Source organism: Thunnus maccoyii, chromosome 11 (assembly GCF_910596095.1).
Source record: "Thunnus maccoyii chromosome 11, fThuMac1.1, whole genome shotgun sequence".
Lineage (NCBI taxonomy): Eukaryota > Metazoa > Chordata > Actinopteri > Scombriformes > Scombridae > Thunnus > Thunnus maccoyii.
In genome coordinates, this window is record NC_056543.1 from 10,282,678 (window position 1) to 10,302,166 (window position 19,489).

Below are 19,489 nucleotides of genomic sequence, written 5' to 3' on the forward strand. Positions count from 1 at the left end.
ATGTAGTTAACAAGGTAAAATTATCAATTGCAATTCCAGATTTACAGCAAGCATTATACAGATCTGTGTCCTGTTCACCAAATATTCCAGCAGCTATTCATTAAATGAAGACCAAATAAATCAAAAAGTATTATCATTTCCACTGAGACACACCTGTATGGGCTCAGTATTGCCCAAGTCATCAAGCAGCACTTGACCCTTTGGTTTCAGATGGGGCAGTCTAATGTCTTAAAATTATCATCATCATCGTCCAGCATTATCATGAATGATGTCACACCTGTTATGTTACTCGGCTTTTCATTATCTGTGATTTCTAAGCATCAGTCTACTGACATCCTGTATTCAGTCTGCATACACACAACTTTGTACATTTGTGAACTGTATGCTTTTGGTGTTTTGGCCACTGCATCTGTGTGTGTGTGTGTGTGTGTGTGTGTGTGTAAATCAGTGTGCGTCATTTGCTGAGGTGCTGATGGAATGGAGTCCTTAGTGATTTTGTTTATCTCCCTCTCCCACATGTACACTGCTGTTCTGGCCTCCCTTGACGCACAATAAACACACAGTCACGCACGCACAGACACTGCTGACACACTAGCTACTTTTTTTGGCACCATCGATTGCTGTCAGCCAATACCTGGCCTTCCTTCTGTCTGCATCATCAGGTTTCAGGAAGTGATGATAAATGAGTAGCACTATCTGCCAGGACTGCTGTGGCCATGGATATAGGTTTTCAAAATCAACACATTTTAAGATCCACTCTACTTCTTTTAAGGAAAGGATGGGATAAATCAAACACAGTAGCCACAAATTAGTACTGTGTCAACAATCAAGACGCCTACGCTGCATTCATGGCATGTATACAGTATATTCACTTAGGTAATTATCTGGATTATCAGTTTGCTGGACGTATACTCTTCTATACGGCTTTGTGGTTCATCTGTTGCTTTGGCACAGTCTATAAAAACACAACAATGTGACTAAGAAAAGCACCATTCTAGTTGATAACATATTTTGAATGCAGGAAAGAAAATTTTAATGCTTTAATATTAAAAATCTCAAAGTGTCTACTGTAATTATAAAACATAAACTAACTTTACAACTATACTTTTAATACTTTTATCAATAATACATTTAAAGAAACTTCTTCTTGAAGTCAAGGTCAAAGGAGTCTTCACTTTCCATAATGAAACATTATTTATGCATGGGAGAAACAATACAAGAAAGACACAGTGTCAGAAAACATCTCTATGAAGCCTGGAAGTGTCCATCAAACAGTTTTACCTCCTGGCACGAAGACATGTGTGTGAATATATCTGTACTGGTAGATATATTCAGAAGTAAGTGAGCTGTGACTAACATAATACAGGTAAGGAGTAAAGATGGTGAAGCTGAGAGACACACATTCAGCCCTGCGGTGATTTTTTCCCCCTTTTGTGCTGGGATACACACAGCACACACACACACACAATACATACAGTATGTCAGCGGACACAAACGCTCATACTGAAGCTCAAAGTGAGCACAAACAATTCGATCTTTCCTTTTGTCTGTCTGTCTCTCTCTCACTCACACACATACAGACACACACACACACACACAAGCTGCCCTGTGGCATATAAATCTGATTTAGACAGGAGAAGGGGGGGAGAGAGAGAAAAATATGAAGCATCAGCAATATAATGTTGCACTGTTAAAGTGGAGAGAGACGGGAGAGGAAATGAGTGGAGTGAAAAAAGGTGGATTGAAGGGAAACAGGTTATTAATCGGTTTGTTGGTTACTCTCTATGTATCAAAAGCCAGTTTCTGACACCTGGCTGACAACACATCAGGCCCCTTACACCTGCCCTTGTGTGAGATGAGCCCACACAGTGACAACAGCTGTTACCCGTTAGTGCTGAACCTGACTGGTCCTCCAGAGGAAACTTCCTCCAAGATCTGGCCTCAACAGGGGGCCCGGGTTTAACATCCGGTATAAAAAAAAAGCTAAATCAGGTCTTTTTAAGATGTTTTATATGTGTAGTCCCACTGTGCCGGCTGTCCCTTTTACACAGACGTCAATCTGGCAGTGTGGCTACCTCCACTGCCGGCTTAATTGCGAAACAACAATGCCCCGCCATTCTGTGTTCATACCTTATACAGAATAGCGATGTGGAATAACGGTGCCCACCTTGAACAGGCTGTGTAAAAGGAACTAGAGATAACTACCACCCTCAAACAAGGGGTCTGAGCTTTTTTTTTACACTCTTATGAGCACTAAGAAGGTCATAGTGTCTTACCCGTCATTGGCAGCAGCAGACACAGGTGGGGACGGAGCCCCAGCTCCTCTTTTGTTGACCTTCGCGTAAAGCCTATCGAGGGGATCATCATCAGGGATGGCTCCAGGGTCGTTACCATGATTTCCATGCCCTGGAAAGGATGAAGGGCCCTGGGGGGATGGAGTCCGGACATGGCTGTGCTGAATTGTACTGTAAGGAGGTGACTGAGCCAGAGGCTGCTGTGGTATTGAACCCATGTTGCGGTCCCTGAAGGACTGTATTCGGGCATAGTTGGGGTCTGCGTCATCGTCCTCAACATCTGGATATGCGGACCCGCCACCTCCACCCTGCTGGTCTCTGGACCGGTGCTCCCGCAGCTCAGGATGCCCTGCCTCGATTCTGACAGACAAATGGATAGCCAGTTATGACATTTGCAGTAAGAAAAGTATAAGTAAGAGAGAGGAAACTGAGCAAAAATTGAGCCAGCACAAGTATACAGTATGTTGTTTTTGCATGTTTGTGCAAGTTTGATGGTGTGGCAGATGATTGTGTGAGGACAAGAGCAACCACAGAGAAATATATTTAATCAAACCCCATAGAAAGACACCTTTAGTATAAAGGTCAGGAATGACAAGCATGGAGTAGAGAGGAATAGAGGGAATAGAAAGAGTGATAAGAATGAAAAGCACACTGGTTTCAGTCTATTTCAATGAAAATGATAAATTAACAATCATCTGTGATCGAGGATGAAAACAAAAGATGGTTACCATGAGAGAAGACAAGAAAAACCTTTCTCGATGTACACTTTGTTTTGTTGATTTGACAGTAAATTTAGAGCAAACAAAATTGTAATCATCTCATCTCCAGAAAGTTCCCCACCTCTCCCTCTCATCTTTCATCCTCTCGAGCTCCAGATCACTCAGAATGTCTGACTTCTGTCGCTGCAAAGCTGCCTTTGCTTCCTTCTTCTCCTCTTTTTTCTTCCCGAATCTGGACAGAGAAACAGCAACACAGACAGAAAGAAAGAGAGATAGGAATTAGAAACAATAACAGAGAGAAAAGGAGAGGGATAATGTGGTACACATAGACACACAAATGAAGGTAAATAACACTTCTTGCTGCGTCAACCTCTTGCTAAAACGTATGAATACTCAGTAAGTACATACCCTAATACAGCCTAATCTAGATAAAAAATATGGCAAACACACAATAGACTTAGAGACCTGTTTTAAGTGGCTACATATCAATACTCAAGCCACACCAGTCAATACTGTCTGTGTGTGGTCAGCATCAACAGCATACTCAACATTACTGGACACTGCACAAGTAATTACCTGGAGGAGACCACACATCACACACATGCAAGCCATAGCAAGAACACAAACAAAAACACACACACATAACTGAACTTCATAACAGGTGTACCTAACATGTGTGAAAGATATTTTGAACACACAAGTGAATGAACATGGTGACTCTTTTCTTTTTTCTAGGTACAATGGTCCTGAGAGCTCAACACGCTGTTCGTATTATGTCTATTTCCACATGTTTACAGTGAGTTTGCAGTGTGTTGGCCTCTCAGGGTCACTGTAATAGAGCAATAATAGAAACACATTCAACATTTTGACAATTATAACCACTTTCAGATAGCAGACGCGTGTATGACGCCGGTCTACTCAATGAACGTTCGACCTGTGTTGGACCCATTTATGAGACAGCTGTCACCTTGCTTCTCACTGTTAGCAGAGACTCCAGTCTGCTGTGTCGTTCATACACTTCACAGATAACCCTGAGAATTACACTGAATTACACTGAATAATGTACGCTCCCTCGCTCTTGATCGTCAATGCACGCTTTCTATTTTTCTCTCTTTCTCTTTCTTTCTCTCTGTCTCCCTCAGTCGATTAAATGGCATTCAAACGTGGGATTTATTTTCATTAATGGTAGCAATCACAGGTCATCAAAGCCAGGCAGCCTCTGACCCGCATCCAACCCTGGTCAAGAGGAGGGTTGTAAAGGAGGGTCAGCTGACGCGTCACTGGGTCAGTCTACCAGTACTACCACTAGATTGTATGGTGGTTTATGGTTAAAAGAGAGAGAAAAAATACAGTGATTAATGAATGAAATTCTGTAGGTCTCCTCTAAATAAAGATACTTTTGTTTACAATAATTGTACATATTGATAATATTTTATTGCTCAAGCTGACAAACTCTGTTGTCATAATAAAGCTGACCATGTACAGCTCGCTAACTTTTACATTTGTGGCACGTTTGGTAAACACATTCCATACAATTTCCTATCATAGAGATTGAAGTTAAACTGCTTTTCTCCTTACTACATACTTAACATTGGCTGAGATACATGGATACTGCAACTAATGTATCAGGCAGGTTAAAAGGAGACATGAATATCCTCCAAAAAAGACAGTGAAATATGCTGTTTACCCAGATCAGATTGACATTATAGCTATTATCATGAGTCATTCCGATGCTCAAAATGTCACAACCGCATACTGTATAGCCTGCTTACATGCTAATGCTAAAAAAACACATTAAACTTTACACCCCAGCGGCTGTATGGTGAGTAGGAAATGGTTAATTGAGACAGTCACGGCTGCTAAATAGTTAATATCTCCAACATGCAAACCGTGACCTTATAATGCAACTTATGTTTTATTTATCTAGCACATTTATTGATTTATTATCCTTTTGTCTACACTTCAACTGCTTTTTTATGTTTCCGAAGTACCACTTTACCTGCTAGTGTATGATCTAAGATGACAAGTTACAGTTATTTTACAGATTTCATGTGTAACTGTTTTGCTGTACCTTTAGTTTATAGATCACATACACAAAGGGGTAATATGTGTGAGCAGTGTTTCTTTGAAATGCTTGATGTGGACTGCCGGGTAAAGAGTACCACCCATAGACGGGGCCTCAATGGGCAATGAAGGACTATAACCATGAATGCGTTAACAGTGTGTGTGTGTGTGTGTGTGTGTGTGTGTGTGTGTGTGTGTGTGTATTTAGCTCACCGGGGACAAGACTTGCTCTAATTACTTCAACCTACAGTGTTACAAGCTTACCCTTTCCTTCAACTCTCTCTTCCCCTCACTTACCTCTCTTTCACCTCTCTTGATTTTACCCTTTCCTCCTCTTTTACCTCAGCCATGTCTTCATTTTCTCTCATTACCCTCTCTCTTTTTTTTCTGTCCATAGCTCACCTCACCTCCGCCCCTTCATCTCTATGTTTCATCCCTTGGTATCAAACACTTCTCTCATTGCACTTAACATCTCCCATCCCCTCCTCTCTCTCTCTCTTCTATTCTCCTTGTCATCCCTGTTCTTTTCCTTGTCTTGGATTTAAAAATTAAAAATGAAAAGATGAAAAACTGAGGATAAAGCTGGATTCTGTGTACTATGTATTAGTTGAAAGAGATACAGAGTGAGCCAGACTGACTTTTAATGCCCTTTAATGAAACATCTAACAGAAACAGAAGGGACTATAACTCAAAATACTTTTAAATTTAACCTTAACCGCTAATCACTGTCAAGACATAAAGCTTACTGAGTAGAGCCCATGCACATAACCCATACAAGGAAAGATAAAGCAGATGGAAGTAGATAGATAAGACAAAACCTGAGAAGTGAGAGATATATGAAGCCTCAGCTGGAGCCAGCAAGTGAAATATATAAAAGTATCTAGATTAGGAGCCTTTAATACAGAGTGTGTTATATGGCTACTGGACACTGACCTTGCTTTCTCTCTTTCGTTTTTTATTTTTTTATTTATTTATTATTTATTCCTGCCTTCTCTACCTCCCTGTGTTCATTGTGTGAAGGTGTTTTCTCCATGGGGTCAGTTTCTCAGAACAACGCTGATTACAATAAAACAAGCGACCATCTGTGACTGTGTTTGATTTATCTACATGTAGCAGCAAAACGCAGGTCTGAAGAAGGGAGATACACAGAGCCATATTGCACAGGTTTTTCCAGGCATTGTGCCCCAAACACATGTGCTGTATTTATCAAAACAAACGCAACAGGCTGGAGCTGCAGTTCGGGTGTCGTTTGTGCATCTCTCCTCATTGCATTTGCATTTACGGGGGGGGATTGTGCAAATAATAGAAGGAGACAATATTAGAAGATGTTAACAGAGGTTGATTATATAAATCCTGCTGGATTTACTAAGGCCATTCAGTGTGCAAGTGTATAATCACTACAGTTTGATTCGTCTTATTATTTCTCCTTTTTATTTCCCATTACAGTGTGGATTGCCTCCTCATGTATTCATAATTAGATTCATGCTAAAGATTATCATCTAATAATTTTAAAAGTAATTTTTTGAATAATGGCAGTTTTTCTCAGGTAGAGTAGAAGAAGATGCAAGATGGCAAGATTTAAAAAAAAAAAAATTACAATCAAGGTTCTTGAGTTATTATTTCTTTTCTGAGCTTGGTGATCTCGTAGGAATACTGCCGCTGAACTGCCGCCCATGAGCTTTCCTTCCCTCACCGAACGCACCTGAAGGGTAGTATCAGCTGTCGTCCAGGAGCTGACTGCGTAATGAGTTGCATCTTAGTAATCCAGGCACTGATTGCAGCCGCAAATTCAATGAAAACCGCGGCGCAGACCGGCACAACATCATTTAGTAAATCTGGCACAGAGTGAGGAGAGAAATGTACAAAGATAATGGACTACTACAAAATAATGATACCTATCTCTCCGGTCCCTTTTTATACTGTTACACACACACACACAAGGGACACACAGAAAATAGTGAAGCCTAATATATATAGAGGCCACAGACATACAATTCAACATATAACATTAGTGACATAAAACCCTTTAAATTACAAACCGTTATCTAAGCGCCACCATCGCGCACATGTAGAAACTTAGAGATTTTCTAAATGTGAAACTAGTTTTTTTGTCATTTTATGATTTATCTTGCTACTAAAAAGTAGAAAGAGTCACATCATGTACACACGCACACACACACACACACACAAACTAGCTTAATGCCCGGAAAACATTTTAAAATTTCCAAGTTACGACATCATCACTTGAGCTTCGTTTCACAAGGAATATCAGAGTAAGAACAGCTGACTAGCAGCCAGTTTGGATAAATGCATTACCTCTTGTATTTATCATTAGTGGGAACAGAATAACTCATGAATATTCATGACCTAACACCACAATCTGTATGTAAAGTGTACAGCTACTCATTTGCATGTGAGGAAGATTTAATTAGAAATATGTACACAGGTTCCTTAAAGCTTCCATCTGTGTAGGAAAAGGTAGGTTGAAAAAAAACAACAACTATTTACTGAGTCTGATGTCTGATCAGAGAGAAAAAATGTGAGAGTTGATGTAAAGTCATCAGTATCTATACCACAAAATCTGTTGTACATAGTATATCCACATCATTTCTCACAAGACAAAATGAACAGATCATCAAAATGAACAGATCATCTTCATTAAACAGAACGACTGGCAGCAGGTAATGTTATAATACTCCATCAGTGTGTCAACGCTGTCATTCCAAATCTTTCAAATATTTTTACTGCGTGTGCCATCATAGCAGATGGCCAGTAAGACTGTATGAGCCTGAGTGCTGTGTTATTTTGGGTTTAGCTTTAGCTTAGTTTGCTAAAGACAGGTGCAACTTATCTTTACATTGTTTGTGTAAAATTGGCATTTTCTTGTATTGTTTCACATTTTGTGACACTTTTAAAAACGGTGTGGTTGCTTTGTTTCTGTTTTTTTTGTCATGAATGCACTAGAGAGAACTCCCCGGTCATAGATGAATACCAGAATCATGAACACACAGGGTTGTACAGATGATCACTGACCTAAAACCCAAACCTAACCTACACATGTTCTAATCTTGACCTTACACCGAACACCTTGCGGAGGTGAGGAGTGGCCAGCATTACTTAAACATAAAACATCAAGAGCTATAAAACTGCTTTCAACAGCCTAAGAAATACAACATACAACAGTCACACAACACTGAGCAGACTGTTCAGAGGGTTGTTCCACACGTGTGCCTCTGAATAGTACATGAGGACTGACAAACGAGTAGAAAACGAGTGCAAACATCTGTGACTCTCACTTCACCTATTCTTTCTATTCTTCTTCTCTCCTCTCACCCGCTCCCTCTGTCACTCCCCAGACACGCCTCCCTTTGCTATCATTGGCAAATGGATCCCTGAGGGAATGAATGATTGACAAGTGTGCAGTGATAACGAGCACATGCACGCGGACACACACACACACACACACACAGCTGACAGACCCACCCTGATGTGTGTGATGTAAGGAAGCACAAATTCACATGCAAGCGTATACACACACACACACTGTTGATTGGCAAGCATGACATCAGACAGTGACACCCCAATGATTTCCTGTCATGATGTTTGATTGGCAGCCGGTGGTTCCTTCCCCCCCCTTTCAAGCATGTTCTCTCTGATTACAAAACAATAACAAACCATGTCTAGCCGGAAGAAAGAGTTTAATCCTGCATAAAGAACTTTAAGGGGCAGCCTTTGCTTTACCCAAACCTGACCATGTTGTTTTATGTTATGTGCAGTGAAAAGACGACATAGCAGAACAACACGCTAGCTAATTAGCGCTGGCCATTAACAAGATGCAGTACCTTTGTCAGGTATGACAATACACAGAAAACAGGATACCCACTTCAGGAGGAAGGGGACAATGATGGAGCAGACTATCATTTAAGTCTGATCAGTGTTATGGATCATTGAGTTTTCCTGTTACTGTTGTCTGGATGTGTTGGCTTAAAAATATACGAATATAAACATAACATTTAGCTATCTTCATCAATGCCTTATTGTTGTAATCTCTATAACTGCATAACATTCTGCAACACAATATGTGGCAACAGTATTTCTTGAATTATTTTTGGTTTTTGCATTGTTTTTTTTTTTTATTTTAGTCCCTTAGCATCACCTAACAAATGCCAAAAATACAGTAACACATATCAAACTAACAAAAACTCATGTTCAGAACAACTGTCTTTATCTGTAACCATTTTACAGATCACACAGTCACAGACAGTTTAATCCAAACACATGCACACATACACAATTTCCATCCGAGCCACCTTACAGCGCGTTCCTGAAACACACTCATACTATTTTGCAGATGATTTGAATTTAATGGCGTGTTCCCAATCAGAGTCTCCTGCGAATGATAGGGACCGCGGCAACAGAGTAAGTCCATTTTCTACCATCAACCCTTTCATCTACGCGCACCGCGCTCACACAATCAGACACACACAGGCATACAATATGTACAGACTTGGGCTACTAAGCCTTGCATGGGGCTCAACCAAAATAGAACCTACAATGGAGCTACTCAGTCCTAATGGGCCCCACCGTTGAGATGGGATAATAGTCCAAACGATGGAGCACTTTAAGTCTAAAAGAGGTGCTGCATTGTGACCAGCTGGTGAGAGCAGAGAGAGAGAGAGAGAGAGAGAGAAGAGAAAGAAGGAAAAGGGGGAAAATATGGGGGAAGAGAGTAATTATAGGCATCATTGGGAGGTAATGGAAAGGTAGCAGATTCAAGGCTGAAAAAGAAGGATGATGCTCTAATTGTGACCTCAAGTTTTTTGTCCTGCCCAACCCCGACGTTTTTTTGTTTTTTTTCCCCTATTCATTCAGTCTTTGGTCGGTGGCTGCATACTCTATTTATGCTGCTCTTTTAGTTTTGAGTCTTGCTACAGTAAAACAAACTATTTTTTTCATTAATACAGCAGTTAGAACGGTGATGGAGGTGAGTACAGCAGTGCATGATTACAACCGTGCATTCATTATCATTGATTCTCATAAATTCACACCGTTTTAAATCTGAAAACGAACAGCATGCACACATAATATTATAATGCACGTCAACAATCACACACACACACACACACACACGATGCGCTGCGTGACTGCAGCGCCTGTACCGCTCTGGTTCTGGTGGACCTTATCCATTTCCAGTCTCACCTAATAGATTACCATATTTTCATTTGTACAGACAGTCTCTCTCTCTCTCTCTCTCCCTTTCACAGCCGGCCACACACACACACACACACATATAAACACAGATGACAGCAGAACCATTCCCACAACCCAAGTTAATTATGTTTATAGAGTGTTAAATTACGGTTGTATGTATATATATGTGTGTGTGTGTGTGTGTGTGTGTGTACAATTGTTAGGAGGGTTGCCAGATTTGTTTGAATATCAACTTTAACTGTCTGAGCAATAAAGAATAAAATATACAGAGTTTGGAGAGATATTAAGGCCACACAACTGCAGACAATTTGCAGAGAACATGCACACACACACGAGGAAGATTCACAGTAACCGTGTGCCAACTATATGACAAACATCTGACTCTGTGGCTAATCATGTTTTATCACCACATGAATATCCATGATATTAGGATGTTAATAATGTGAGTGCGAGCGTGCGCGCACACACACGTAGATGATTGGCATTTCTGATTGGCAGGTGGCAGCGGTCCAGATGACAAAGCCAGCTGTCCACTTTAAAGGGCATTTTAAACAAACATTAATGTCTGCTCACAGTGTCAATTAAACGTGACAATAATTACATTAGATCTTTCTACACTTCTACTCTCGTTACTCATTAATGTGAGGAACCAAGTGGAATCTGCACTTTTTTGGCAATTATGGTTGAATTTGGGGAAACCAGTGAAGAGATTTCTACCATAAGAGAGAAATTCGGTATTGGAATGCAGTGAGAGTTTTTGCAGCTGGCGCATTGGATATAAATATAATATAGTAGTTGGTAAAGAGATCCTATCAAATGTGTGAACCAGCCAATGATAAACATTACCATTTCCTACTGTAAAACCAGAGGACTTGGGAGTAAGGTTGAGTATCTCATACCACCTTTCCTCCAGACCATTAGGCTAGTCAAAGTTGGCTTTAGATGAATGTGACAAATCAGCAGCTCGGCCTAGATTGAACTCCTCTGAATAGCACCAATTTGCCTTCTCAGTCTCCCACCATTACAAGCAATCAAACGCAGATAGGGAGCTGAAGCTGGGGGGGCTGGAGGGGGGGAGCAGACGGAGAGGAAAAATTGGAATGATGCAAAGATTAGGGGTGTGTGTTGGGGATGGAGGGAGAGGGAGAGACGTTACAGAAATATGACTAGAAAGAGGAGAAGGAGAGAAAGGTTGAGATTATCACTGGGCTCTAATCAAGACCCTCTTATGGATGATGAGAGATGGGTTTGTAGTGGAAGGCTCTAAAAATATCCTTGGGTGTGTTATACGGTTTCTTGAGACACTTAAGGCTCGGAAGGATGGATGGTTAGATGAAAAGATGGGAGGATGGATGGAGAGGTGCGTACAAGAAAGGTGCGGTTAGATTAAACTGAAGATATTTTTGGGGTGCGCTGCATAGGCTGCGCAGACTATAATCAAACGGAGTGGTATATAGGCTGAAGAGAGATGGATGAACACAGAAAGGAGGGATTAGGTGTAACCTTTACTGAACTCTGTGGCACTTAAGACATTGCTAAGATGGTATGACAGAGTGATGGAGGGAAGGAGGTGAACGAAAAGATAACTTTAGGCGTGTAAAGTAGTCGCTTGGGGCTATAAAGGAGAAGGGATTGCGGAAAAGAGGAAGGCAAAGAAGGAATGAATATATCACATTGTGCCACCAGTGAGCCATTGGTGAAACATAACTTGCACATTGCTCCACTTTAACACCATAGAACAGTTTTGCTGAAAAATTTCTTGATTGTTTGACTGACTCACTAACAAAAAAACAAGTATAATTTAGACAAGATAGTAAAATGCATCTACACCTCAGAGACACAGAGTCTTTATCTGTACATAATTTTGGATTAAGGCATCATAGTTACCAACGCTTGTCTGTAAAAGATAACTGTAATCTATTGATAAGCAGCTGTCTCTTTGCTCTTGTTAGTGTTTTAATCAACAGAATCGCAATGACCAAATAATTAATTTCAGACAACAAATTAAATTAACGAGCATATTATGTGACTATTTTACAACACCTAACGACAAAGGATTAAGGAGCTGTGATTTTATGATCATTACACGTGAAATCGGACTTGGCGCTGAATGACCTGTGAAATCACTATGGACAAGCGATTATTTTGGTAACATGTACACATATGGCTGCAATAACATAAGTGTTCTGGTCAAATATCGACATCATCACTACCATCCACCTGCTCCACTCTAAAGCTCGATTCATGGTCGCTCAGAACCAGTTACTTAAAACGTGACCACATCAGAAATCAGATGTGTTTATAATTGTTCCAGACGACTTCACTCAAAGGCAGAGTGAAAAGCCAGAGAGGGGAGGGGTGATGGGGGAGATGTGATATTGTTTAAATACAGAGATAACAGTGCATATTTTCAGACAGTCTCTCCTGGAAGGCAGTCATAAGACAGAAATAATTGTGTCATGAATGAGAAAGGACAGCTAGAGAGAGGTTTTCAAATGGTAGTCCACATTATCGGATTATCGGAACAATCCATTATAGGAACAATAACAATAATTAAATGTTCTTATTCATCAGTCAAAAATATCAGCTAACCGCTACCTAGTTATATGTAATGGAGCATATTCCAAGGTGGAGTCCAACTGCGGCTGAAACATGATGTTTTGAAATTGTGTTACATCACTAAATTTGGAATTATTTACATTGGATTATATGGTCAGTTCACCCAATTCACAAAAACAAATATTTTCCAATTTACCACTAGTGGTGTAGGATATCTGCTGCTCAGATGTCTGTTGCCGACCCAATAAAAATGGAGGTGAATGGTATTTTATTTGTGGAGCTCAAAGCATTACAAAGTTTAATAGGAACAACTCAACTGCAACGACTCTATATAATAATCCACACACTTTAAGCTTAATTCAACATCTGATAAAGCTGTTTTTATACATCCTAAAGTTGCATTTTGTGTGTAATGATAGGCTAAAGGGGCTGATACTTCAGGTGGAATTGACAGTAAAAAAGAGAAGCAGGTAGGTAAGAGGGTTGGTGGGTCTGACATTAAATTACAATAATAAAAAAATAAGCGGGTGACCGTAAAAAAGAACATACCACAAACCTCAATCCATCCACTTATCCATTTAAATTTCCACTTTTGGTGCACAAAAGGAGTAAAGACCCATTTACACTCTCTGAACTGGCGATGACAGCATTTTAATATCATAAAAAGGAACATTTCTGCTCATCATAAGAAAATCTCTCGTCGATGACTGACTACTGTAGATATGAGAGAAAGCGAGCACGGAGGATGGAGAAGTGTTGAAGAATAAGGTGTGTTTCAAAGAAGTGAGCACTGAATGTATTCAATTTAGTCAAATGAGTGCATATTAGTCTAATTGCCTAATATTTCACTATAAATAACGAGCGACTCTGAGATATAATCATTGTGATAAAATGTGACTTTGAAATCTGGAAGTGTTTTTCTGTGCTCTGGTTCATACAGACCGCTTTTGTGAGTGTTATTTTGAAAGGGTGCGTTTTTGTTTTTTTTTGTAGAATAAATTGCATGCAAGTGTTTTTCTCAAAGATCTGTATCTATGTAATGGTCATGTGAAATCCCATTTCAGTAACAACCATGGTGAAAAAAAAAACACACACAACCTGAAATTAAGTTCAAATTAAGGTAGAAAGTACAAATTGTTCATTGAAACACCCTTTTTAGCTGTGTGTATGTGTGTGTGTGTGTGTGTGTGTATCTTTGCCCTCTTTCACACTGGAAGATATAGTGTTAAAGTTAATCACATGAAATAGTTCTGACAGATAATTTTAAGCACCTCTTAAGGAAATTGGGGCACCGCTCTTAAAGTGGTTTCTGTGTGCCTGTGAGCATGTGATAGTGTTTCATGAGGGGAAAAAGACCTTGGTGTGTTCATGTTTTAGGGTTTTTTGGGGTTTTTTTTTTTGTCTAATACTGTATGAATGGAGGTCTAAAGACACTGTGCTAGTTTATGCGCCTACAGTATATTGAGAGAAAAAAAGTTTATACATGTTTGAGGATTAGGATATCAGATTGTCTGACTCCGTCTCATTTTCTGACACTGGACAAAGACAGAGTTGTTTCCTAATACAATATGTAATATGTATAATAATAATAACCTACTGTAGATAGATACAGGACAGACAGAACCAGTGTGTTAAACCTATTGATGGAGATAATCGACTGAATTAGGCAATGTTGAAAAAGATAAATAATTAGTCTATATTTACAGTTTACAACATGTTTATTATCTGTTTGTACCTGGATGAGATATTCAGATTAGTAAAGTGTAAATGTGTGTAGTAAGAACATCACTGCTGAATCCATATTACACTAAACACAAACACTGCTGTAACTGGAACGGTTGCTTTCCAACCAATTACAACAGTATTCAACACCTACTGACGTCAAACGCTGGATAGAAGTGATTTTACCTGTCTTGGTCATTTTGCATACAAAGAAATACACATACAGTAAAATAATATGACCATAAATACAAACTGAAGACCAACAGTTTTGAAATTAATCAGCTCCCGGCGCCCTGGTAGCCTACTGGTTATGAAGCCTACCACACAACTGCAACATCTGGGTTTTGTCATAGCCATCTCTCTACCCCTGTTTCCTGTCTCTCTACACTTTCCTCTATCTAAAACATACAACAACATACTCATCTCCATTTCCTTCTATCTCTCACAGGCTCTCTCTTACACACACACACACACACACACAGTTACTCACCTCAGCAGGCCGAATCCTATTTTCTTGCTCTTCTTTTCTGTCTCTTCAGATTCTTCTGCTTTCTTCTTCTCTTTTTCTTTTCCTTTCCCCTTGGTCTTTTCTTTCTTCTTTGTTTTCGCTTTCTTTTTCTTGTTTTTTTTGCCTGCTTTCTCCTCTATCTGATCTCCAACTCCCTGGCGGGATGAACTACTTGCCGGGGTGTCCCGGCCTGAACTCTGCTCTGAACCGTCATCTAGAGGAAAAGGAAGAAAGCAAGAAAGAGGATTAGAGACAGTGGGGGATGAAACACAGTTAAATCAATTAATGAGTGATTTCCCACCAAAGCTATTTCTTATAAATTGAAGATAATTAATTATTTGAAGCTGGATTTAATCTTATATTGTTTACTACAACCCAGCTCACTAATGGCTTGATCAACAGCTAACATTAATTATTCCAAACCATCCCGAGAATCCCTTTTTTTTGAGGGAGCAGTTCAAAGCTAACAGGGAGATTGGGGCACGGCCTGTGGTCAAATAGGCAGATCATATATCATTTTAATGTTTTTAGATAGTGCTAAGTCAGTCATGAAGTTTAAATGAATAAGGAGAAGAGTTCAGTGCTGGAGGAAGAGGGTCCCAGTGAACATTTAGTGTTGGTGTTCAGCTAACGCCCTCATCCAGAGCGACTATCATAATGGTAAAATACAATGAAGACCACATAACAGGTGGTATCACACAAACACACACAGCGATGCGTATTAACAAAAAGAAACAATTAAACAACAAGGTATATATCACCAGCACGAATACACACGACGACATAATGCTAAACTTTCTCCACTCCACATCTCCGTGGCAGATTTATTAACACTACAGTGAATTAATTAACTCTTAGGAATAAGAAAGTGAAAATGTTCAAAGCGTAACTGTGATGCCTCATTACTTCTTCGACAGACTGGAGACCTGGCCTTGAATAACAACAATCGCACACACATGCACGCGCGCGCACACACGCACGCATACACACACACACACACACACACACACACACACACACACACAGACCACTTGTCAGATTTTATAAGATAACAAAACTAAATTAGTTACTTCAATTGAGATTTAACTTTGTGTGGACATTCACTTCAGCCTTAATTAAAAAAACTGTCTAGCAACAGAATGAAATTGTAATTGTATACGTGTGTGTGTGTGTGTGTGTGTGTGTGTGTGTGCACTAAATCAACGTCTGTCTGCACACAAAATATATATTCAAGAGTTATAGTGAGAGTTCTTTATGACAAATAATGAGAATCACTCACAAATAATTCATTTTATTTATACTTTATAGGTGTATTTATATATGTTTTTCTTAAAATCTGAACACAAAATGTGTGCAGACCACTGGTTTATTCTGATCCACTTCAAAGATTTGGTGAATCGAGACTGATCGGGTTGTACTTGGATGTTGCAGCAGTCTCTCCGTACTGATTTTTTTTCTAAAGACCAACATTGATACTGTGCAGGTGAGCTATTTAGCCATGTGCTATCATATTAAGCAAATCACTGGACTATTTGTTCAACTCCACTAAATCCTAACATGATACAGAGCTCATTCCAAACCACAAATATAAGAATTTGCTCTTTTTTATGAGTGATCCCTACCGCTTATAGAGATGGCGTGTGAATAAAGACAAACAAAGAAAAACAGAAACAAAAAGAGAGGGAAGGTATAACACACGAGTGAAGGTAGCAAAATGTGAAGAAAGACAAGCAGAGAATGACAGAAACAACTATTCACCACTATAATCCATCCCAGCTGACAAGAAAACATCAAAGCTAGTGACTCAAAGCCCCGAGTGAAAAGACCTCTTGACAACTGAATTCACTGGAATCTGTGAAGCGCTGTGGTATTAGCTGGATTCAGCCAATGATCCGACACAATGCATCAGCTACACGTTATTATGGATCCCACTGCCTTTCTTGGCAAGACACGCCCTGGGTAGCGTTCAAGTGCTAGTATTGGCATGAACCCTGACTGAGTATTCAAACTGTTAGCGATGTTTGCCTTCCTAATCACCAGTAGGTAAAACTGTTCCGCCTCTCAAAAGCTCATAGATTGTAGCTGACAAACATTTACATTTGACGTTGAATTGAAGATATCATTTATACTCACGGATTTACAAATATAGAGAAAGAGAAAGAAAGAAAAGGATTTCCTGAGTGTGCGTCAGAGAACTGTTCTCTGTCAATTAACAGCAGCTCTCCAAGTGTTGAACGTTTATAATGGTGGTGACAGATGTGGCCGCTGCGTGTGTGGTGTTGACATGCCCTATTAGTCCTATCCTGTGTGTAGTGTAGTGATCTGAAACAGCCCGACTCATTACTCTGGTGGTGACTGATAAGAGTTCGCTGCTAATAACACGGCTGGGAATTGAACCGCACCTCCCAATGAAACAAAACCGAGCAGCTACCATTTAGTTCCTCGATAAATATTTAAAGCCAAACTCAACATTGACTCACATACTGTAGGGCGATTGCTTCTGTATTGGTTCGTAATAATGAATGTGTTGACACTTTTGAGGTGTGGTGAACTTCTGCTAATACCCCTTGATTTGCTTTGCTGGAGAAACTGTGATTGGGGAATACGTTGCACATGGAAGTAAGCCATGAGTACGCATCAATCACCGTGTATGAAGAATCCATCATTGAAGATATACTGTATGTCAACCGTTACATGTGAATTATACAGATACTAAATCCCTGTCAGTTTGAAAATGGTATTAACTGTAAAGAGTGAAATAACTGCTGTGACATCACTGGTAGGGGTGTGGTCAAAAAGTGCAAAATACTCTGAAGTTTCAGTGTAATTGAGTGTTGAATTATTTTGCCTCTACAAGACAAATTCTACACACTAACTCTTACCATCATCATCCTCAGGCGGCCCATCATAGGATTTATCAATAGCTGCTCTGAAGCTCTCGTTGCAGCCTCTTCCTCTGATCATATTCGGGCGAGGACGGTGGAAGGGGAGGAGTTCGTTTTTTCTGTTAACCTCTGACATGGCGGTCTGGAGACTCTCCAACGAGCTGGACTTTTTCAGGCCGAGGGTAGGGCCGAGTTCCACAGGAGTCGATGGAGCTAAAAGGGGGGAGAGAGAGAGAGAGACAGAGAGAGAAATATAGGGTAAGGGATGCATTATGTATCAGCGCCAGTTGAAACCATTTGAATTTTAAAAACAATAAAACTACCTCATAAAGCCAGAGCTGACATTTATTATCAATATTTTATAGAGCGAAATGGTTTAGTGGGATGTGCCCATTTTTCCCAGGTCTGATTAGGTTGTCAAATAATAAGTTTACCCTGCTGTGTTTTGCTCTGATTGGGTTAAAAAGCCCATGGAGACACTGGCTAGGAGCCAGAAAGACAATGACATGGCTACACACAGGAGAGTAGAGAAAGGGGAAAAAAAAAAAAAAATGATGCAGTTAACTATGCTGTTGTTGAGTTTGTGATGGATGTGAGGTCTGCTTTACTGTTACTGGTTCTCCATCCATCATTACAAGTATACTGAGAGAGATATTACTGAGGGAGGGAGGGATGCAGCAGAAAGAATGATGAAGAGGAGAGCGATGGATGATAAGACAGGGCAATAGTGGAAGTATTCAAGGGAGAGTAAAGCAAAGACATGCTGTGAAGGTTCACAATTTCCCTGCATATACACTTCACAAGTGGGTTAAAATAGCGAGGCATGCCACCCTTGCGGGCTCTGCATTAAGCAGGCTACCTAGCAATAGTTGCTATGCTGCTGCAGAGACCCAACCAAAGCCAATGACATTCTGACTGCTGAAGCTGGTCCAAGTTCAGCTTCAAACCCCCCGTAATGTTCCCACCATGTCTGATGATTGCTGATTGTAGCACAAAAAAAGGGGAGAGAAGTTAACGTGTCCTTCCAATTTAGTTTGCCGCGGTGTGCCATCTAAAAACAGGGAGACACTGATGGTGGGCGAGATGGGGAGGAGAGGGACACAGGGGACAGATAGAGAGAAAATTAAGTTTCCTCTGGGGAATACCATGGTGGCAGAGAGGAAGACAGAGAAAAATGGGATGAAGGGAGGAAGGCTGGGCTTGCTGCCAGCTCAAAATACTGGTAATCCTTATACACACATACACACACGCACACACATTTTGGATTCCTTGCTGGCTCTGGCTTGTCGATATGATGCCACTGTGATTCATGATAGCTAAAGCAGAATCACTTTAGCTAATGATTCCCTATACACATGACTGTGTGTGTGTGTGCGTGTGTATGTGTGTGTGTGTGTGTTTTCCTCAGAGCAGGGAAGATGAGAGGGTTGATGTGACTTCCACATCTATTTAAACAACCATTAACCAAACACACACACACACACACACACACACACACAGAGTAATAACACACATGGAATGTATGCA

General features: G+C 40.2%; 1 protein-coding gene across 6 annotated transcripts in view; it reads right to left on the bottom strand.

The window, feature by feature from the left end:
* The window catches only part of pard3bb (par-3 family cell polarity regulator beta b), a 227,686-nt gene that overhangs the window by 81,161 nt on the left and 127,036 nt on the right, over positions 1 to 19,489 (bottom strand). For all 6 annotated transcript variants that reach the window (XM_042425837.1, XM_042425835.1, XM_042425836.1 and 3 more), the window contains 4 exons: positions 17,960 to 18,175; positions 15,060 to 15,291; positions 3,135 to 3,245; positions 2,277 to 2,654 (listed from right to left, as the gene is read on the bottom strand). In XM_042425837.1, the coding sequence (XP_042281771.1) occupies positions 2,277 to 2,654; positions 3,135 to 3,245; positions 15,060 to 15,291; positions 17,960 to 18,175 (937 nt within the window). The remainder of the gene's footprint in view (positions 1 to 2,276; positions 2,655 to 3,134; positions 3,246 to 15,059; positions 15,292 to 17,959; positions 18,176 to 19,489) is intronic.